The sequence below is a fragment of the Nerophis ophidion genome, linkage group LG03 (genome assembly GCF_033978795.1).
Source record: "Nerophis ophidion isolate RoL-2023_Sa linkage group LG03, RoL_Noph_v1.0, whole genome shotgun sequence".
Classification (NCBI taxonomy): domain Eukaryota; kingdom Metazoa; phylum Chordata; class Actinopteri; order Syngnathiformes; family Syngnathidae; genus Nerophis; species Nerophis ophidion.
The window spans coordinates 70,352,905-70,377,026 of NC_084613.1; the positions used below are offsets into that span (position 1 = coordinate 70,352,905).

General features: G+C 38.7%; 1 protein-coding gene across 2 annotated transcripts in view; it reads left to right on the forward strand.

The window, feature by feature from the left end:
* Positions 1–24,122, forward strand: part of rps6ka1 (ribosomal protein S6 kinase a, polypeptide 1) — a 171,167-nt gene that overhangs the window by 42,283 nt on the left and 104,762 nt on the right. For both annotated transcript variants that reach the window (XM_061895970.1, XM_061895972.1), the window contains exon 2: positions 23,149–23,193. In XM_061895970.1, the coding sequence (XP_061751954.1) occupies positions 23,149–23,193 (45 nt within the window). The remainder of the gene's footprint in view (positions 1–23,148; positions 23,194–24,122) is intronic.

Genomic DNA, 24,122 nt, shown 5'->3' on the forward strand with positions numbered 1-24,122 from the left:
CAATTAATAGTGAATTATTATTTTTTTTAGAATATGTCAAGTCTCGATAAAAAACAAATTGATGGCCCTCTGGCTGCACAAATTTTAACACTAAATTAGTAGTCTTACTTGTGATTTTCATTAAATTTAATAATTATATTCAATCAACTTTGTCAAATAATACAAAAGCATTTGTTAATCACAAAGATTATTATTAAGGCATAAGTCAGGCTAAATACTAAATAAATGTTAATCAAATATACTGTAAAAGATTTGACTCATAAAAACTGATGACGCATACATTTTACATACAGTGCGAAAATAAAAAGTTCTAACTAAATTATTGATAATGTTTATTTAATAAACTGTTAATACAATTTAAGTGTGATTAAAAATACAGCTTCATCACATTAGTCATCATTTTTGCACTTGAGACACTTCTCTGTGACTTTAGTTCTAGACATCTTCCGTTTCATACTGTTATTACTGCCACGAGTGGCAAAAAAGTGTATTGCAACTAAGTACCGCTGAGAAACAGATATTTTTTTGGTGGCCCTTTAGTGGGCGCTCGCGGCCCAACAACGGGCCCCAGCACTATGGTTAAGAAACACTGTCACTTAGTGCAGTTTTTCAACCTTTTTTGAGCCAAGGCAAATTTTTTTAATAAAGAAATTATGGAGCCAGCAGAAAACGTTAAAAATGTAACCAGGTCGTTGTGCTTTATTTTGAGTTTGTTGTTGTTTTCCTGTGTGTAGTGCTTTAGTTCTTGTCTTGCGCTGTTATTTTGGTGGCCCTTCTTGTTTTGTTGGTGTTTTCCTGTAGCAGCTTCACGCCTTCCTTTGAGTCCTACTGCCTCACCTGGGTTGTATTGGCAAACAACACTATTTCAGTTGTGCGGACACTATCCTTCTTTGTGGGGACATTGTTTCTTGTCATGTCATGTACGGATGTACTTTGTGGACGCCATCTCTGCTCCACACGCTGTAAGTCTTTGCTGTCGTCCAGCATTCTGTTTTTGTTTACTTTGTAGCCAGTTGAGTTTCACTTTTGTTTTGCATAGCCCTATGCTGCAGTGCCTTTTCCTAGCGGCACTTGCAGTTTGTTTATTTTTGGTTTAAGCATTACATACCTTTTTACCTGCATGCCCTCTCCCGCTGTGCTCTGCATATTGTGATCACGACAAACCATCCTGGTCTCACCCGATTCGTTCCGATTTCTACAAAGCAATGAACTACCTGCTGCCACCTACTGATATGGAGTATTACATGATTTCTCTGCCGAGCTCTATACAGCACAGACACAACAGCACATTTTTTGCAGATTATAATTATTGATTTGCAAAAATATTTTTTGGGACCAATTAGGTGGAGTTGCTTAATTTCCCACTGCACACCAGACAATATCTCACGGCACACTAGTTGAAAAACACTGACTTAGATCATATGAAGCATTTGCCTCTCATCTCTTGGCAGGAAAATGGAGCGTGTTCCAAAATCTCACGGTGGTCTTAGAAGATGAATCATCAAATGAATGTTAATGACATTCCCTCATTCATTATTACGCGTCTGAAAAGTAAGCCGTGACAGAGATTCAGTCATTGACAGAAAAAGTGAGTCACTGGCATTGTGTGATTATGTATGTGCGAAATTGCTATCATGCACTTGTCGGCAGCACCTCTGAACAGATGGTGGCGCTGACCCTGTAAAGCGTGTCAAGTGGCATTGCCTACCTTTTTATTGCTTGATTGATGGGAAAATGTGTAATGGAAAAAAACAACCTACAAACTGTTGTTTTTTTTGTAGAATGGTAGGAAGGGATGCGGTCTTTCCTCGCAGACCATCGATCCCCCCAGGCTGTAATGAATTTGATCACACCAGCCGCTGCCAGTGCAACTGGGATGAGTGCCATTTAGGTCCAGTCTGTTAGTCGGCCTCAGGACCGATTGAGCAGAAAAGAGCCAACTTGTGGGTCCATGCCAAGATGCGACAGACCGAGAGATGCTATGTTGCCTTTGCCTGAGTTAAGCGGCCTGCTGCGTTATGACATGCCAGTAAGGCTGAGCGATATTGACGATAATAGGGGTGTAATGATTCCTTTGATTCAATTCGATATTTGTGGTTGCTGATACGAATTAAGCGCAATCTCATTTTTAAAAAAATGATGGTAACGTTTTAGCAACAATAATCAACTCGTGTGACTGAAATAACTACTGTAGGTGAAGTTTCCTTTATCCTTGTTATTTCTTGTAAGGGAATTATGTATAAGTGAATTATTGATACAAACAAGCACGTAAACGACAATTAATGTCCAATGCATTCACATCTTATTTTAAGTGCAACCAACGCTTTAGGTTGAATTAACAAGAGGAAACATTTCTACTCACATTTTCAACATTCAAAACATGTTCAATACAAGTACAGTAACCAACATTTTATCAGTAGATTCCCCGACCCGGCCATACCTGTTGTCTGCCCTGTCGTCTCTCAGCTGTGCGGCGTTACCGCATATTATTAGCAGCCTTTGTAGCACATTTTGAAATGCTTCCAGTATCATTTACAGCAGGGGTCGGCAACCCAAAATGTTAAAAGAGCCATTAATGACCAAAAATACAAAAAAAGTACCGTCTGGAGCCGCAAAAAATTAAAAGCCATATGTCATACAGATAGTGTGTCATGAGACATACATTGAATGAAGAGGACTTAAAGAAAACTAAATGAGCTCAAATATAGGCATAATGATGCAATATGTACATACAGCTAGACTAAATAGCATGTTAGCATCGATTAGCTTGCAGTCATGCACTCCACACAAGTCAATACCATCAACAAAACTCACCTTTGTGCATTCTTGCACAACGTTTTAAGTTTGGTGGAGAAAATGAGAAAGAAAAAGAAGTGGCATAAAACACGTCTTAGAAAGTCGGAAAAAGTTATACATGTAAACAAACTACGGTGAGTTCAAGGACCGCCAAAATTAGTAGGACAAAACGGGGCTCGCCAAATACTCAAATCAGTGAAGCATGTTTAATAAAAACAGTGTGCTTTATAGCAATTAGGGAAGTTTGTGTCATGATTGTCCTCCTGCAGAAACCATATTGAAACAAAAAATGTTTTTTTTCCCCTCATTATTTCCATTTTTCATATATTTTTTAAATAGCTCCAGAGAGCCACTAGGACGGCGCTAAAGAGCAGCATTCGGCTCCAGAGCCGCGGGTTGCCGACCCCTGATTTACAGTCTATAAACTCGAAATAAGTATTTTATTCTGAAACCCAGGAATATTCAACTTGTAATTTGTAAATTAAGCGTCTTTGGGATGGTGCAGAATCTTTGAACAAGATATTCTATGTGGGGGAAAAAATATATATATTACTTGAATGATTATTTTCTCAATTTAAAAATTTATAAACTAGAACAGACAAATAATCATTCATGCTAAAATTAATAATATTAATAATTCAATGTATTTATGGGCGCCTTTCTCAGCACTCAAGATCACCTTACAACAGATCAAAGATCAATCTGTCATGTGACAAACAATTAAAAAAACAAATATATATTCATAATAAAAACAGTGAAAATGAGAAGTGACTTGGAGGCAACTGAATAACATGCGTAAGCTTGTTTAAAAAGATATGTTTTCAGGCGAGATTTGAAGGGGGCAATGAAAGAGGAGTGTCGAATGTCCAGGGGCAGAGAGTTCCAGAGGTGACTAAATGCTCTTGACCCTATGGAACCAGGCGTGTAGGTGGAAGGATGAGCTGGATGGAGGAAGAAGACCTGAGAGAACAAATGGGTGTCTTGATATGAAAGAGATCAGTGAGATACGGAGGGGCAAGATTGTTGATGGCCTTAAATGTGGAGAGAAGAATCTTGTAGTGGATGCAATGTTTAATGGGGAGCCAATGGACAGGTTTTATTTGACTAATGGAGGAGGTTCAAGTAATGACACGGGCAGTGGAGTTTTGAATCAGTTGTAGTTTATGGATGGCCTTGTCAGGTAAACCAAAGAGTAGAGAATTACAGTAGTCCAAACGGGATGTGACCAGGGTATGAACCAGAATTTCAGCGTTGCTGGGGGTGAGAGATGGGCATAGGCGAGAGATAAAGATGGAAGTATGCTGACCGAGTGACATTATTGATATGGGACTTGAATGATAAGTTGTTATCCAGGATGACACCCAGACTCTTGACCTGGTTAGGTCATTTAGGTTTTCAGGACCGAGGGCTTAGAATAACCTACAATCGAATATTCAACTTCAAACCCTTGTTACATTGAGTGAGTTTGAAGCTTCTGTGACATGATTGCAGTCTTCCTTGTCTGTATGCACATGTGTGATGTGAGCAAGTTTTAATGTTGTAAATGTGATGTTTTATGTGTTGTTTACTGTTTTTATTGTAACCTTGCTGCAGCCCTCTTGGCCAGGTCTCCCTTAGAAAAGAGATCGTTGATCTCAATGGGATTTTACCTGGTTAAATAAAGGCTAAATACATTTAAAAAATAGAGGGGGAAACCGATGAATTGTCAATGGAGATGAAAATCTGCGTTCAAAAGACTCCGGCTTATTAGTGATTCCTAAAGCCCAAAAAAAGTCTGCGGGCTATAGAGCGTTTCCCGTTCGGGCTCCAGTACTCTGGAATGCCCTCCCAGTAACAGTTCGAGATGCTACCTCAGTAGAAGCATTTAAGTGTCACCTTAAAACTCATTTGTATACTCTAGCCTTTAAATAGACCTCCTTTTTAGACCAGTTGATCTGCCGCTTCTTTTCTTTTTCTCCTCTGTCCCCCCCCCCTCCCTTGTGGAGGGAGTCCGGTCCGATGACCATGGATGAAGTACTGGCTGTCCAGAGTCGGGACCCAGGATGGACCGCTCGCCTGTGTATTGGTTGGGGACATCTCTACGATGCTGATCCGACTCCGCTTGGGATGGTTTCCTGTGGACGGGACTCTCGCTGCTGTCTTGGATCCGCTTTGAACTGAACTCTCGCGGCTGTGTTGGAGCCACTATGGATTGAACTTTCACAGTATCATGTTAGACCCGCTCGACATCCATTGCTTTCGGTCCCCTAGAAGGTTTCTCATAGTCATCATTGTCACTGGTGTCCCACTGGGTGTGAGTTTTCCTTGCCCTTATGTGGGTTCTTCCGAGGATGTCATAGTCGTAGTGGTTTGTACAGTCCTTTGAGACATTTGTGATTTAGGGCTATATAAATAAACATTGATTGAAAAAGTAATTTATTTTAGAAAGGGAAGAATATATATCGATAAGGAAGAGTTGGGTTTTATCACTATTTAGTTTGATAAAGTTATGGGAGAACCAGTACCTAATTTCCTGAAGGCCATTTTAGTGGGAGGAGGACCGTTAGAGCTGGGTGTCATCTGCATAGAAATGGAATTGAATTATATATTTAAGGAAAAATTGGCCAAGAGCTAAAATTAAGATTATGATGTGTGGAGTCAATAACTAAAAATAAGTATATAGCTCTTAAAACTAGGGAGATTTCTAGACACAAAATTGTAAATAATAATGATAATATTAAATGGGCAGCACGGTGGAAGAGGAGTTAGTGCGTCTGCCTCACAATACGAAGGTGCTGAGTAGTCCTGGGTTCAATCACAGGCTCGAGATCTTTCTGTGTGGAGTTTGCATGTTCTCCCCGTGACTGCGTGGGTTCCCTCCGGCTACTCCGGCTTCCTCCCACTTCCAAAGACATGCACCTAGGGATAGGTTGATTGGCAACACTAAATTGGCCCTAGTGTGTGAATGTGAGTGGGAATGTTGTCTATCTGTGTTGGCCCTGCGATGAGGTGGCAACCTTTCCAGGGTGTGACCTGCCTTCCGCACGATTGTAGCTGAGATAGGCTCCAGCAACCCCGAAGGGAATGAGCGGTAGACAATGGATGGATGGATTTTAAATGGCACACAGTCAGTGTTAGTCTCTTATATAGGTCCTCAATGCCATGTATGATTCTATTGATTTTTCTGGTTCAAGGCTCTTGAAGCAGCCTGAGCGGTTGAAGGTCAAATTGTTACAATTTTCCTTCATGTTTGTGAATTATTTTACTCCTTGGTGGGCTCTGCTACATGGTGTACCCAAATTAAAACGAAGAAACTGAGGATGTAGTAAACATTTAGTTGATGATTTGCTTTTATTTCTCACATCTGATAGCGAGTGAATCAGCTCTGATAGTAAAGCGGGAATAATAATCCCCACCTTGCCAGCCGGGGACTCAAAGCTTTCCTGCAATAGCCGCTGGCATCAGTCAAGATCTTGCATCTGTCCACAGGGTTGGGCCGGCGATAGATTAGATGTATTGCAGTGATTTTCAACTGGTCTTTGATACGACGCTCGCAAATGAATCAAGTCTTTTGAACAGCTTATTTTAAGTCACTGATCTAGAGGAGCTGGTGCTCAATGGGGTTTAGGTTTAGAGGACACATACTAGACTAAACCACTCTGTGGCTTTTTCAGCAAGGGCCTTGATGATCTGGGTGGTGTGTTTGGGTTCCGTATCTTGTTGGGAAACTGCCAAGCGACTCCATGGATGTTCATGCTCTTTTTCACAATGTCATAGCTAGGGATATAATGATAACCACGGTAAAACTCCCAGCAGTTTAAACCTTTTTAAATTAAAAATATCAAAGAACTGTGATAATTTGGATAAATTCATAGACTGACTGTCGCCAGCTCGCTAGCCAAAATGCTAACATGAAAACAAGAGACATTAACGTCTTTCTCCGATAAGAAACAACATACCACAATCTAAACACCTATGTGAAGTTGCAAATATTAAAATAACACTGCCATTCATTTGGGCTATGTTTGTGCTGGTTTGTGCCTCAAAATGTATGTTTTGAAGTTATTTCAGCCCCCGCCTTGCCAAAATCTCCCCAAACTTGTCATATTTTTTTGTGCTCCTAAAAAATGTTTTCTATTATAGTTTTTGTGTAATTGACGTTTTATTATTCATAACCAGCCTTGTCAAAATCTCTCTAAATTTGGCCTATTTGATTGTGGCACATTTGTGCTGGTGTGTCCTGCAAAAAGCTTTTGTCTTGGTCATTAGGCTCCCCTGAAACAGATTCAAAAGTCCACAAAACACAAAAATGCACGAAAAAGAGAATGGAAACATCAAAGAACACAAAGGTAGGAGAGAAGCAGCTCTCGAGTTATGCATCCTAAGCCACCTACAGCACAGGTTGAAAATCCCCAAAAATTATGGGAGCTGTTTTTTCATGCATTGTCGGTATGTCATACCTCCTTATATCAGCTCAATAATTATCTGTGTAGGGATTAGTACCAAATTAGTTAATTTTATAGGCACTGATTGAATTGCGTGCTGCAAATACATGCCGCGCACAAAAAAAAATCCAAACTGAATTCTAAACAAAATAAAAACAAGTATTAGTTCTGTCAGATTTTGCAATGCAACTCTGAGTGACAGCTGCAAGAAAGGACGGCCCTAACAGATAAAAAAGTGTCAACACTGTTCAATTATTATAACGTCTGTCGAGACGCGTTACGGAGGACAGGAATTCCATCAATGTCCGTAACTACCATTGAGGACACCAAGGTCATATCCTCTGTAATTTTTTTACTTATTAAAAGAAGATCATATGACTGACAGCAGATGTACTTTGTTTATGACATTGTGTGTGCTGCACATCACCATGCTGTGGATCATCCTCTGTTAGCTAATATAACACATAAAAGTACTACCTCAATGAAAGCTTTTGTTATTCTGGAAATTCAGTGAGTTGCTAAAGGCAATATATATATATATATATATATATATATATATATATATATATATATATATATATATATGTTTTATGAATTGTTATTGTTATATTGTTCGAAGTGATTAATGAAGAATCCTTTTGAGCAGAAAAACGCTATGGACTGTCGGTTCAAGGGCACGAAACCGGAAGTCAATTTTCAACCCGCAGAACCTGCATTAAGCAAACTCATCCAAAATATGACGCCATTGCACAAACAATAACACACCTTTTCAGTGTTTCTGTCGGTGTACCATGAAAATTATTTAAATACAAAACATTATGGCCCTTTGTAAAGAAAGTTCCATGAATTAACCGCATTAGTTTTACAAGCCGCAGGGCTCAAAGCGTTGAAAAGCATTAGTGGCTTATCGTCCGGTAAATATGTTAACATTTATTAACACACAAAAGTGTTTCAAATTGTTTCCGTTCAGTATCGGTATGGATTCTCAAGTACCGGGAATTGCTACTGTGTTGGTTCAAATGTTAAAAGAACCGGATATTTATTGTGCACCCTTACTCTAATGCAGGGGTATGGAACCTGTGGCTCTTTTGATGACTGCATCTGGCTCTCAAATACATCTGAGCAAGACATTACTTAACACGATTAGTAATGAATAATTCCGCCAGTAATCGGTGTTAAAAATAACGTTTAACATATAAAATATTCTTATGCATTTTAATCCATCCATCCGTTTTCAACCGCACCTGTTCAATAAGTCACATCAATGGTAAGAAGTCCATCCATCTATTCTCTACCGCTTGTCCCTTTTGGGGTCGCGGGGGTTGCTGGAGCCTATCTTAGCTGCATTTGGGCAGAAGGCGGTGTACACCCTGGACAAGTCGCCACCTCATCTCGGGGCCAACACAGATAGACAGACGACATTCACACTCACATTCACACACTCTGGCCAAATTAGTGTTGCCAAAGAAGAGTTTTATTTATTATTGGTTAGTTTCAGAATAAAAATGATATAAAATATAAGATTTATACTCTAAAAATGTAGGTCTTACTTAAAAAATGCATGCATTTAGTTGTATTCAGTGTTAAAACATATGATACGGCTCTCACGGTAATACACTTTAAAAAATTTGGCTTTCATGGCTCTCTCAGCCAAAAAGGTTCCCGACCCCTGCTCTAATGGTATTGTCCCATGAGAAGATTTACTGCAGTAAATGTTCCCGAAAATGTGTGATACTCCATATACCACAAGGATTCTCTGATACTCCTAGGCTTAAAGCTTTTTGCATATTTCATAAGCATAAAGTGTGTTTTTCTGCGTAGCATATTTGCATTAAGCATGTTGGATCGAGAGGGGTAACGACCTACGCCTACTTTAGATTATTATGTAAAGTCGGGGCCCCGTTGAGGACAAAAACCAACTTGTTTGAGTGTGTTCAAGGTCATGCCTTTTATCTCATTAAGTGCAGCTAACCTGGGTGTGACCTGCGGAGCACCTGAATGCGGGAGTGTTGGTTGGAGGGTGTGCATGTGATAACATGGCTGGAAAAAAGTCTGCATTTATTTCGCCTTTTATGGCGGTGACGCCGATGCGAAATGTTGCAGGTATTGTTTTGTACTTGTTCTTGTGTAACGGAGAAGCCTAAGCGGGGCAAATAAAAATAGATAATGTCCTTTTTATGGAATTAGCGGACAGGAGGAAAGTGATCCTCTATCAATAGTCACTGAGATAACATGAAATTGAGTCAGTTTGGATTACAGACATGCACTTATTGCTTGTTGCTTAGATACGTTCACATTTGTTCAGTTAATCAAATAGAAAAAGTACGCTCAGGGTTGTTAATTTTTTTGCATGGTGAGAAATTAAAAGTACTGTATTTTCAGGACAATAGAGCGCACTGGTATTTAAGCCACACCCACCAAATCTTAGAAGAAATAAATAGAATGACATCTTTTAGCCGCACCGGACTATGAGCCGCAGATATACACTGGCATGAAAGATTTTGTAAATGTTCATTTACAAACCTTAATTGTTTCCAAATGGTCCTTGTAACACTGAGGTAAAACGGCTGATCAAACAAAAGAGACGTTAGTGTTGTAAGCACAATAATAAGGGGCGCAATTTGCAAAATGCGCAACCGGATTTTGCAAATTTAATGTCAAAGTCAAATCAAATCAAATGTTTACTGGATTCATCACTATACAGTGTACATCCACAACTAAACTACTGACTAAACTACTACCACAACTTGGTTTACTATTTATAAAATATAATAATGTAGGGTTACCTGGAACTTGAAATGGGCCACCCGGCCTGAATCCCCACTTCCCTCGCCAAACACCTTCATTTCCTAACCCTCACGCTTGGATAAATAGGCCTTGATGCCATCTACGCAGTGTTGCTGTTAGATCGCGTCCAAATTTGCAAAGTGCGCGAGATTGGTGAAATGCTTGCAACATTATCAACATGGACCCACTAGCTGCAGAGGTTAGTGCTCCAATCAGCTAAACAGACTCAATAACTCCACATGGACATTTTGGTGAATTTACAAAACTGAAACAATGCGCAAAGAATGTCATTGTAAGTTAATATTACTAACACTGACACTTGTAAACGTGTTAGCATATTTGCTAAGGCCAACGATTCTACCTTGATTACTACGGCTGCGAATCTTTGGGTGTCCCACGATTCGATTCAATATCGATTCTTGGGGTCACGATTCGATTTAGAATCGATTTTTTATTTTTTTATTTAACACGATTCTCGATTCAAAAGGATTCTCTATTCATTCAATACATAGGATTTCAGCAGGATCTACCCCAGTCTGCTGACATGCAAGCAGAGTAGTAGATTTTTGTAAAAAGCTTTTGTATTTGTAAAGGACAATGTTTTATCAACTGATTGCAATAATGTAAATTTGTTTTAATTATTAAACAAACCAAAAATATGACTTATTTTATCTTTGTGAAAATATTGGACACAGTGTGTTGTCAAGCTTATGAGATGCGATGCAAGTGTAAGCCACTGTGACACTATTGTTCTATTTTTATTTTTATAAATGTCTAATGATAATGTCAATGAGGGATTTTTAATCACTGCTATGCTGAAATTATAAGTAATATCAATACTGTTGATAATATTCATTTTTGTTTCACTACTTTTGGTTTGTTCTGTGTCGTGTTTGTGTCTCCTCAATTGCTCTGTTTATTGCAGTTCTGAGTTTTGCTGGGTCAGGTTTGGTTTCGGAATTGGATTGCATTGTTATGCTATTGCTGTGTATTGTTTTGTTGGATTGATTAAAAAAGAACATTTAAAAAATCATTAAAAAATAGATTTAAAAAAAATGAGAATCGATTCTGAATCGCACAACGTGCGAATCGCAATTCAAATTCGAATCAATTTTTTCCCACACCCCTATTGATTACACTATGATAGCATTTACAAACATGCATGAAAACACGCATACATACATTACATATGGGATGTAGTTTTTATGGATTGTTATAGTTATATTGTAAAACATTAGACAGCACGGTGGCACAGGGCCTTAGTGCATGTGCCTCACAATACGAATGTCCTGAGTAGTCCTGAGTTCAATCCCGGGCTCAGGATCTTTCTATGTGGAGTTTGCGTGTTCTCCCCGTGACCGCGTGGGTTCCCTCCGGGTACTCAGGCTTCCTCCCACCTCCAAAGACATGCACCTGGGGATAGGTTGATTGGCAACACTAAATCGGCCCTAGTGTGTGAATGTGAGTATGAATGTTGTCTGTCTATCTGTGTTGGCCCTGTGATGAGGTGGCGACTTGCCTTCTGCCCGAATGCAGCTGAGATATGCTCCAGCACCACCCGCGACCCCAAAAGGGACAAGCGGTAGAAAATGGATAGATGGATGTTCGTACTGATGAATGAAGAATCCTTTTAGCAGAAATACTATGGACTGTTATACATCCGGTTCAGGGCATCACACATTGAACGGTTTAGTAAGTATGAATTGTTTTCATCATAATGTTAAAGTTAAAGTACCAATTATTTGTCACACACTCACCAAGTGTGGCAAAATTAACCTATGCATTTGACCCATCACCCTTGATCACCCCCTGGGAGGTTAGGAGAGCAGTGAGCAGCAGGGGTGGCTGCGCCCGGGAATCATTTTGGTGGTTTAACCCCCAATTCCAACCCTTGATGCTGAGTGCCAAGCAGGGAGGTAATGGGTCCCATTTGTATAGTCTTCGGTATGACTTGGCTGGGGTTTGAACTCACAACCTATCGATCTCATCAGCGCGGACACCCTAACCACTAGGCCACTGAAAGTTTCAAACACTTCTTGAAATTATGAATGAGCAGAAACGCTGCAGACCAATACTTGCGGTTCAATGAGCAAAACAGAAAGTACATTTTCTACTCGCAGCACCTGCAGTCAGCAAAATCATCTAAAAGATGGTCCCATAGCACAAACAATAGCATCCCTTTTCAGTGTCTCTGTCGGTGTTCTATAAAAAATATTTGTTGAATACAAAATATTATGACCGCTAGCCAAGAAAAATCCATAAATTTGCCGCACCATTTTATAAGCCGCAGGGTCCAAAGTGTGGGAAAAGAAGTAACGGTTTGTAGTTGGGAAAATACGGTTGCAAATGTATGTTTTCTCACCCGTAAATTCCACACACGTATGTTTGCTGAATGCAATTTCCACACGTTTAACTAGCTCATTAACACTTTGTTTATGCCAGGTGTGTTTAGTGTGCTTGCCTGCGGTCTTGTTGAGGAATAACCATGGGAGCGCCTTCGCTATGAACTAGGCCACTTGGATGGGTTGTGCTCGCGGCTAATGAGCTTGAAACAAGCTGAAGGAAAGATGTGGGGACCGCTGACCGCATGTATGCAACACACATGGCCTTGTTGCCATTGGTCAAATGAAAACAACCAGATATTAAGTATAGTGGAGAAATAATTTAGAGGGAAAAAAATAATACACTCTAAGCCTTAATGGTGATGGCGGATGGGCCTCTTTTGTTGTTGCCATGGTGACCTGAGCGGTCTTTGATGTTGGTGTTGTGTTGTAGATGATGTCAGTTACTATAGTGTGTATTAGGGATGGGCAAAATGGCAATACTTGATTGTTAGCGGTCCCCTGTTATGCAGAAGTGACTTTTTAATAATGTCCTAACAGTAATAATGTGTGTCATTACCAGAGCTTGTTTATGAGGAAAAATATATCCTCTCTCTCACTTGTTTGCTCTACTGTCAAGAGAAGAGGTTCTAAAATGGTTGTTTTTAAAGTTATGGGTTTTCATGTCGTCCTGAAGAAAAAAACCTTTCCTCATGGACGTGATACCACCTCTGACCAGCCCCTTGCTAATAAATGAGGATGCTTGTGTATTCCAACCACTTCATGGCTTTTTGTCTTCTTTTCTTAAGGGCTTTGCTACACACCCTAAAATAACTATCTGTCAGTTACCTACAGCGGGGCAAAAAAAGTATTTAGTCAGCCACCGATTGTGCAAGTTCTCCCACTTAAAATGATGACAGAGGTCTGTAATTTTCATCATAGGTACACTTCAACTGTGAGAGACAGAATGTGGAAAAAAATCCAGGAATTCACATTTTAGGAATTTTAAAGAATTTATTTGTAAATTATGGTGGAAAATAAGTATTTGTTCAACTATTCAAAGCTCTCACTGATGGAAGGAGGTTTTGGCTCAAAATCTCACGATACATGGCCCCATTCATTCTTTCCTTAACACGGATCAATTGTCCTGTCCCCTTAGCAGAAAAAAAGCCCCAAAGCATGATGTTTCCACCCCCATGCTTCACAGTAGGTATGATGTTCTTGAGATGCAACTCAGTATTCTTCTTCCTTCAAACACGACGAGTTGAGTTTATACCAAAAATTTCTATTTTGGTTTCATCTGACCGCATGACATTCTCCCAATCCTCTGCTGTATCATCCATGTATCCATTTTGGTACAAACTCAACTCGTCGTGTTTGGAGGAAGAAGAATACTGAGTTGCATCTTAAGAACATCATACCTACTGTGAAGCATGGGGGTGTAAACATCATGCTTTGGGGCTGTTTTTCTGCTAAGAGGACAGGACGATTGGTCCGTGTTAAGGAAAGAATGAATGGGGCCATGTATCGTGAGATTTTGAGCCAAAACCTCCTTCCATCGGTGAGAGCTTTGAATGTTGCAATTGTCAATGCCAACAAAGCATCCGACTTAGAAATTGAATAATGAAACAATATGTAACAACTGTGCATAAGTTATCATATTTAGCCCATTTTTAAATGTTCCAATAAAACAGAGTTGCCATCAGACTTTCAAGTATGACTTTACTCATCTAACCTCACTAAAATACTATTAACACAATAAGCAGATAAGGGATTTTCCAGAATTATCCTAGTCAATGTGTCTAATTACATCTGAAACGCTACCACTGCCGCCGCCCGGAGCCGTCGCTTTTATTTTTTTTATTTTTTAGTGCCTCACTCTAACTTTCCTAATCCACAAATCTTTCATCCTCGCTCAAATTAATGGGGAAATTGTCGCTTTCTCGGTCCGAATAGCTCTTGCTGCTGGAGGCTATGATTATAAACAATGTGAGGATGTGAGGAGCCCTCACATCGGTGACGTCACGCGCACATCGTCTTGCTACTTCCGGTAAAGGCAAGGTTTTTTTTATTAGCGACCAAAAGTTGCAAACTTTATCGTCAATGTTCTCTACTAAATCCTTTCAGCAAAAATATGGCAATATCGCGAAATGATCAAGTATGACACATAGAATGGACCTGTTATCCCCGTTTAAATAAGAAAATTTCATTTCAGTAGGACTTTGATATATCGAGATATACTTTTTCGTCCATAACGCCCAGCCCTACAAGCAGGAATACTAACCATATCAGTGTGGCACCTCTGACATGTATATAAAATTGTTAAAAAATTAGTATAAATTGAGAGCTTTGTAAATGGGTCTAAAACGTACGAGTGGTTGATCTATACTTTGCTGCTTAAGAGGCGACTCCATGTTGCCTCATTTTATGAGCTTTTATGACAGGCACGATTAGAGGGATCAAAGTTCAATCAGTTTCAAAAAACGCATGCATTCTTAGACCGTACACAATATATTAACCAATGACTTGTACCTTTGTATTAAAATATCGCTTTTAATTGTATCGAAAAGAATGCAAAAAACGTGCGCCACTGTAAAGCCTGTTTGTTTTGAGTTTGGTTGTCAAGGCCACTGCTTGTCATTGTGTGGACTGCCTGCCTACACTGTGCAGAGTCTACACAGGAAGTGGGAGAAGGAAGAGGGTATAGAGGATGTGAAAATACTTCGTCGTCGCCTCTTTTTGTGTTTTTAAAGACACTAGCAAAAAACAGTAAAGGAAACTCTTTAACTCCGGGGTTTTATTCATCAGCAGAAAAAACATTGTCCCCTTTTTTTTAGCGTTGCTGCTGGAACTTTGCACGTCATTAACGTGGTGTTGCACTGATTTAAATGTCCTAACTGGATTTACAGGTCAATTGAGTGGTCACTGGGAGTTGTAGTTTGCACCCCGAGGGAATGACTTGAGTGACATCCCTTTTTAGTCTTTAATTAAGTCTCTGCTCAGGCTTGGTAACTGCCCTTTTGCATTAAAGGCTGAGTGGTGGAATTTGAGGAATTCATCAGGAGGAGGGAGCACTTAAAGTTGGAGCAGAATTCCAGGATTCATTTGGTGCACTTACTGTTGACCCTCTTTCTCTTCAGCTCCTGCCGATTCATCCCAAGTGCAGTACATAGCTGCAACCAGCAGAGGTGCTGTCGAGTGTCTGTCATTGTGAGACAGTAATGGTTAATTGTTTTGTTTTTTTAGCACTTTGCCTTTCCTTTCTTTTCATTTTAATAGTAATTTGAATTTTTGTAACACAGCACAGTTACAGTTTGGGTTAGGCGATATGTCGATATACTCAATATATCGCGGGTTTGTCTCTGTGCGATATAGAAAACGACTATATTGTGATATTCGAGTATACGTTCTCATGCAGTTGCTTTTGGCTGCTGACATTACACTACAGGCTTTTCCCACTCTTCGTTGTCTCTCCAGAGACAGCAAGCACACCTTCTTACATACGTCACATACGTATACGCCCTCGCGGAACAGAGCGGTATCAGCATGGGTAACGTTAGCTGTGGTGCGAGTGTTAATACGAGAGAAAGAAGATGCGAATCTAGTAACAAATGAAGGAAGAGTTCATTCCCAAGAAAAACAGCATGGGGTCCAACGTCTGGTGGGGGTTTGGCTTCAAGAGGGAATATGTCGAACAGACAACCATAATTAGTCAAGTGTGGGGCAAAAGTTACAAAAAGTAGCATTACTGCTAATATGTAACATCATTTGAAAAGTCACCTGCTAGAGAATGAAGAGTGCTTACTCCGCATTTCAACATCTTCATTTGGTGCCACACGCCCACACCATCAAAATGCCGAGGCAAACGTTTACAGCTCAACACCGTATGAAGAAAATAGTCAACAACAAATGGAGATAATGTCCGCAGTAACCGACCACACAGCGAAGGATGACCACTATTTGATTTCCTATTATGCAGCTCATTTTTATTTGACAGTTATTTAAATATATTTTGTGACATCATGCACAAAAGTGCTTTTTTTTTTTCGTTTTAAACTATTGTAGTGGCTCTGTACAAAAAGTGCACTTTAATTTAGTGTTGTTTTCATATGTCATCTTAGTGACATCATGCACAAAAGTGCACTAATTGCTTGTTTTAAAATGTATCTGACAATCTTGCACTTTCGGTATTTTATATATATATACATATACGTATATACATCCATCCATTTTATCCATCCATCCGTCCAGCCATCCATTTTCTATATATATATATATATGTATATATATAAATACATATGTATATATGTATATATATACAGATGTATATATGTATATATATATACATATGTATACATACATATACATATGTATATATATATATGTATATGTATATATGTATATATATACATATGTATATATACATATGTATATATGTATGTATATATATATATGTATATGTATATGTGTGTGTATATATATATATACATATGTATATATGTGTATATATATGTGTATATATATGTATATATGTGTCTATATATATGTGTATATATGTGTACATATGTATATATATATATATATATGTATGTATATATATATATGTATGTATGTATATATATATATATGTATGTATATGTATATGTATATATATATGTATATATATGTATGTATATCCATCCATTTTCTACCGCTTATTCCCTTTCGGGGTCGCGGGGGGCGCTGGCGCCTATCTCAGCTACAATGTGTATATATATATAAATATATACACATACATACATACATACATACAGTATATAAACTAGCTGAATTCAAACTAAAAGTAAAAACAACAGCACTGGAACAAGCATTATATGACATGAAGAGATTATGAATAATTTTAGATATTTAGGGAAAGTAAATGAAAAAATAGTTGTATTTTTAATTATGATCACGATTTCTGGTTATGTTAGGCCAGCAGAGAAGGCCTTGCTGGCCCTGACGACACACCACTGATTTCATGTACATATGTATTTGTACATGTATTACATGTATATGTGTACTGTATGCGTATATGTATTACATGTGTATATATATACATGTAGGTATGTATATAAGGTACTGCATATATATATATATATATATATATATATATATATATATATATATATATATATATCAAATGTATGTATTTATATGTATATACTGTATGTATGTATATATTATATATATGTATATATATAATATATGTATATATCTATATATGTATATACATATATAATGTATACATGCGCATGTATATGTATGTATGTGTATGTATATATTCAGGCTGTCAAAGTTAATGCATTAACGCATGTGATTAATTTTAAAAAATATTGCATTGTCATAAATGGATAAAAATTAATCACAGTGTTTGTTTTGACCGCCACAGGCACTGGTCATGTCACACGCCAATGTGATGATGGTTACAGCAATGTGCTCTGTGCCCTTCAAAGCAAACACAGACAGAACTTTAAATTATAAACTGAGGTAATTAGTCAGCCTTGAAGCTACAAACTCTCTTATCATCGGCGTACATCAATATAGCGAAACATGAACATAAGGATGGCGCCGCGAGCATGAAGGCCACTCGGACAGCAAAAAGAGACAACAAATTATGCTGGTGGCCGTTTACCTGCGTTCACCACAGATACATATAAGTTTATAAAATGCCTGCATGCAGTGTTGCCAACTTGTCCACACTAAATATGGTGACTTTCCAATCTTCTTGGCGAATTTTTCGTAAACTTCTACTGGCGACAAATCTCGCGAATTTTTCTGGGGTTTTTGGGGACATTTTTACGTTTTGGAATATCTGACACGCGGCAATACCGTGTGTCAACGAGCAGTGACGGGTGCTGCTGTGAGTCTCTCTCCTTCCAAAGCACTCACAGGTGGTGAGCTGGTACTTCTGCTGCGCGAGCAGAATGGAGACCCTCAAAGGGCAGGAATTGCAGTGTTCCGCGTGTGCGCAATCATTTGTAATCTGGACTTTCATGGTGCGTACATCTGTACCTATTTTGCTATATCATTGCAAGTACTTTCAAAATGTGTACTTAATTCTTACTATACTTAATGTCACAATTTTTTGAGGAAATCAATGGCTTGCAGTTTTAGTAAAAAAAAAAAAAATACAAAAACGTTCATGTATCATATTCTGACAACCAAATTACATTCATATCCAAATAATGGGGTATTTTCTTAAGCAAATTGTACCGATGCAAAAAAATATTAACCTGTGATTAATGGTAATTAATCACAGTTTAAAAGTGTGATTAATCTCATTAAAACATTTATCACTTGACAGCCCTAATATATATATGTATATGTGTTTGTGTGTGTGTATTTATATGTATATAGGTACACATATATACACATATATGTTTATACATACATGGTAAATGTATTAATATATGTATATTTTATTTATATATTATTTATATATGTATAGATTTTTTTTAATATATAATATAAATATAATTATATATATATATATCCATCCATCCATTTTCTACCGCTTATTCCCTTTGGGGTCGCGGGGGGCGCTGGTGCCTATCTCAGCTACAATCGGGCGGAAGGCGGCGTATACCCTGGACAAGTCGCCACCTCATCGCAGGGCCAACACAGATAGACAGACAACATTCACACTCACATTCACACACTAGGGCCAATTTAGTGTTGCCAATCAATATATGTTATTCATATTTATATGTATATATGTTGAATATACAGTACGTTATACTCATGCTTACATGATGTTTCCTGCATGCAGTTGGACAGTAAGTGTGCCAGTTTTTCAAGTGTGAGCGTATGATTCATTCCATTAAAATGAACCCCACAAAAGGCAAATAGCTCTCATGTTGTCCCAAATGTGAAAAGGCAGCAAAGCAGTAAAAATGTTGTGAGTCAGCGGTTTGAGACGTGCTTTGCGTCTCTCCTGGGTGCGACTGATCTAAACATGTTGTAAAGAGTCTTTGTTGCTTTCCTACGACTTGAGTTTGCAGCATTCAAATCTTCCAAATTGACTCCAGTGTTAAAGTTGTGACATTCCTAACTGTCATAGTAGTTAACCACAGTGTTATAAAACTAAAATCATGTAAAACTCCTCATTTGGAGACATGTGCTGTTTGTCTGTCATTCGATCAGCCACACTCATGGAATGTAATCTCTTTGTGGTGTTGGGTTAGGGGGGCTGTCACTTAATGACGCCATTGTCTAATTTGCATAATTGAAATGATTGTAATGGACTTTGTAGGGGAGCAAAATAATGTTGTGGGAGAGACTTAAAGTGAGTAAAAAAACATGAAAAACGTATGTATAGAACTACAAATGAACCTTTTTATGTTGCTTTCACTAAGTGGAATGAACTGCCTTATAACTGATCAGAAGCGTAACACCTGTTTGTTCTTGTTTTTCAAAAATCTATAGAGAGCTCTGAAAACACTATAAATATTTTATAATCAACAACTAGTTGCTTTTATAAAAATAAAAAAAATTAAGTTGCTAAAGCCAGGTACACCTATAACGAGAATTGGACTGTTCCTGAACAAAGACAGCAAACGACTGATTATCTTATGTTAATAATATTGTATTGCAAGATTGTCATGTTGTCCAAGGTGTGTTAAGAGGTCTTTTGGCCCGATAAGTGGCTCCAAAATTGGTTAAGCCGACAATCGTAAATATTGAATATGTGTAATGTCACCAATTTATAGTACCAAAAACTTTAAGACATCACTTCGTTAATTGTGACATAATACAGTGAGCAGCCAATCAAGAAGCTCTGTGCTGTGGCACACCACACACATAAACATCAAGACTGCGCAAACTTGGAACTGCACTTTTTTTGGAATTGTGCCTATCAGTCACAATCATTATGTAAGACAAGCAAACACAAGTGTTTCTGATTTTTATACATTTTAAATAGTAAATAAATGCGAGCAAAAGTCCACTTACAATGCAGCCTATGGGAGTCGCTCTACTCTGCCTATAAAGCGCTTAAGAAAAGGTTTTATACACACCCTGTAAATATATCCGTAATTTAGTAACAGGCACATTTATAATATGCAATATTTACACATTTTGCTCATTTTAAGCATATGACGGCGCAATCATTTCACAAACTCATCATAACGTTGGCTGCAGACTTCATAATAGCCAAAAAACATAATAAAACATCAATTACTGTACAATGTCTGCTGTCAACAGATGAAATGTTGATAAATGCTTGTTTGGATAAAGAATGCCTCATAATCCTCGCAAAGGAAAAAACAAGCGTCTTTGTGTTTCTCACCATTCCGGTTCTAAAGAGGATGCCAAAGGCAACCAATTTGTTGGATTATGTCCTTATCCTTCTCCTATCAAGGTGAAAGGCGTGATTTATAATCTAGAATAATCTTTAACGGGCTCCGAGCTGATGCGGCATCTCACTAACCGATGATGTCAATATAGCAGCACAAGCTAGTTTGCTCTCAGTGGTCACGGTGCCGCTAAAAATAATTTGTCTGCGTTAGCGCTTATAATAACAATATCACTAATACTTAGTTATTATCAAGGTCACAGAATGTCAGTTTGGGGATTGTTGACACTTTTTGGATGGTTATCTGGAGGGCTTTATGGACAGAATTGTGGACCTCCCACTGACTCCATTGTAAGATGACTTTTATTTACATTTATTTATGAGTTGAAATCAGTCCTCTTGTTTCTCATAGTGATTGTAAATGACAAAATTACCCCCAAAAAGTGCAGTTTAAGTTGGTAACACTGATCCTTCCTGCTATGGTAAATGGGTTGTACTTGTATAGCGATTTTCTACCCCTTTTTAAGGAGCCCAAAGCGCTTTGACAGTATTTCCACATTCACCCATTCACACACACATTCACACACTGATGGCGGGAGCTGCCATGCAAAGCGCTCACCAGGACCAATCAGGAGCAAGGGTGAAGTGTCTTGCCCAAGGACACAACGGACGTGACTAGGATGGTAGAAGGTGGGGATTGAACCAATAACCCTCAGGTTACTGGCACAGCCACTCTACCAACTTCGCCACGTCTTCTCATTCCCTGTCAGACTATGTTAAGAAGCAAAGTTACAATGCCATCATACTGTACTGAGTTGTAACGATAGGCTACATTCACCAATAGTTCCATTATAATGTGTTTGTGAGGTAGGGCCAAATCTGTTAGTGGCGGACCGCCACAAATTAATGAATATATGGGAAACACTGTAGATCATGGGTGTCAAACTCTGGCCCGCGGGCCAAATTGGGCCCGCCGTGTTTTTTCATTTGGCCCTTGAGGCAATATCAAATTAACATTAGAGCTGGCCCGCCGATATCATACAGCGACGGTGTAGCTGTAACACCGCATTCACCGCTAATACTCACTTGCTAACCCCCCAATTTTCCAAGGAGACTCCCAAATTTCAGTGCCCCTCACGAAAATCACAGGGGGCAACTATTCTCCCAAATTTCTCCCGATTCCCACCTGGACAACAATATTGGGGGCGTGCCTTAAAGGCACTGCCTCAAGCGTCCTCTAAAACCTTTCTTCACGTCCACTTTTCCTACGTAGAAACAGCGTGCCGGCCTAGTCACATGATATATGTGGCTTTTACACACACACACGCTAATGCAAAGCAAGCTTGGTCAACACTGAGGGTGGCCGTATAAACAACTTTAAGACTGTTACAAATATGCGCCACACTGTGAACCAACACTAAACGAGAATGACAAGCAAATTTCGGTAGAACATCCGCACTGTAACACAACAGAACAAATACACAGAACCCCTTGCAGCACTACCTCTTCCTGGACGCTACAATATAACATTTTATTATTAGCCTGTGGGAAAAGTTTATTTCGATATCTACCTGAGAAGGCTGCAAATAGAAAAGAGGCATTCAATTTCTGTTTAAATTTGATTTGATATGCCATTGCTATTTTTAAATTATTAGTATTATTTGAAACTCGATTTTGCATGTCACTATAAAGTTATACAAGTCTCGCTTGTTCAATATTCAATGCAAAACTTGTTTGGGTCCCTATTAAAAGGTTAATTTGTTCAACCGCAGCCCGCGGCTTTGTTCCGTTTAAAATTTTGGCCCAGTTTGTATTTGAGTTTGACACCCCTGCTGTAGATGCTCACTCATTGCAAAAAAATATTTAAACTTTTCAGTTTGGTTTGACTGTTTTTAGGCAAATTTATTTAAAAAAAAATCTTGGTTGGATTGGGTTATATAATTACTCTACCACCTTCAGGAGCGTTTGCCATTTTCACTTTATTGTTAAATAAATACAAACTGCGTTATCTGTCGAGAGTCCAAATTTTTTATACAGCCTTTGTGTTAAGCAGGTGAGTCAAGTGTGTTGTTTGTTCAGCTTATTTTTTAGTGCTCTTTGTTGCAGCCTGTCCTTGTTCCCTAAGGACAATTAAGATACAGTCTTGCATAAACCGAGTAGCAATGTCACCTTTGCTTATCTGCCTAGTAACATCTCAATCAGATCATGTAAAACTCGTATTGATCCTCCACTTTACTATCACAAGTATTTTTTTCCTCGACGTTTCGAAACAAAAACAAAATGTTTCACGTTGTAATGAGGTTCACCCACAAGGGAGGACGTGAAGGACAGCGTGTTAGTGGTAGATTACTAGCTCCGCCAGCAATCGAGGAGCAAAGTGTTACGGTGGACTTGTGCCACCCACGCCGTCTTGCAAATGTTCTCTCTCGTTCTTTGTCTGTGCACACACACACATATACACACACACACACAAACACACACTGACACATTTTTCTTCTCTTGACAGAATGGCCAAAGCACCACAGAGGATGGAGTCACGCCTGCTGTCAAGGTAGGAACATGGCACCCAAGCACAGGCTTGCACACAACTAATTAAATATAATTAAGAGTATGAATAGCTCTTGGGTTAATGGTTAACATGATAGGTAATGAAAATATATAATATCCTATTTATTTGTATGCATTTTTAGTTAATATTGTGATTTAATTAACTTGGATGCTTAAAAGAAGGGTTGCGTTGTGGTCATCTACATTCTTGCATTCTGGGCTATCGTTTGTCCTAATTGGAGTTGATAATTTTTGTGTTTTTATTGGCTGGTTGTCAAAGCATTGTGGAAACGGTAAATAGCCAATTTCACCACCAGGTAGAACAACTACACTTTTAGTAAAAGCGTCAAACAATTTGTTTGGGCTACATAGTGCATCATTTATACGTTTCGGTAGTTATTGCTGTTCTGGTGTTCTTCATTGTAAGCACAGTGATTCCCACAGGAACAGAATGCACCTTTGGCGTTGTGCCCTGCAGATGGGGTGGGGGCTAAATGACGTCATTGTCTACTTTGCATAATTGACCACAATACAAAAGTCAGGTTTGTGTGTGGACAGGTAAAATGGAAACTTTTGGTTAATTTCATTGCAAAATCTGAAGCTTTGTCTTATGTTTCAAGTATGTAATTAAAGGGGAACAGTATCACAATTTCAGAAGGGTTAAAACATATAAAAATCAGTTCCCGGTGGCTTATTTTATTTTTCGAAGTTTTTTTCTAAATTTGACCCATCATGGAATATCCCGAAAAAAGGCTTTAAAGTGCCTGATTTTAGCTATCTGTAAATCTAGCCGTCCATTTTCCTGTGACGTCACTGCGTGACGCCAATACAAACAAACATGGCGGATAGAACAGAAAGATATAGCGACATTAGCTCGGCTTAAGCGATTCAACAGATTACGAAAGTATTGAAACGGATGGTTGGAGTGTGGAG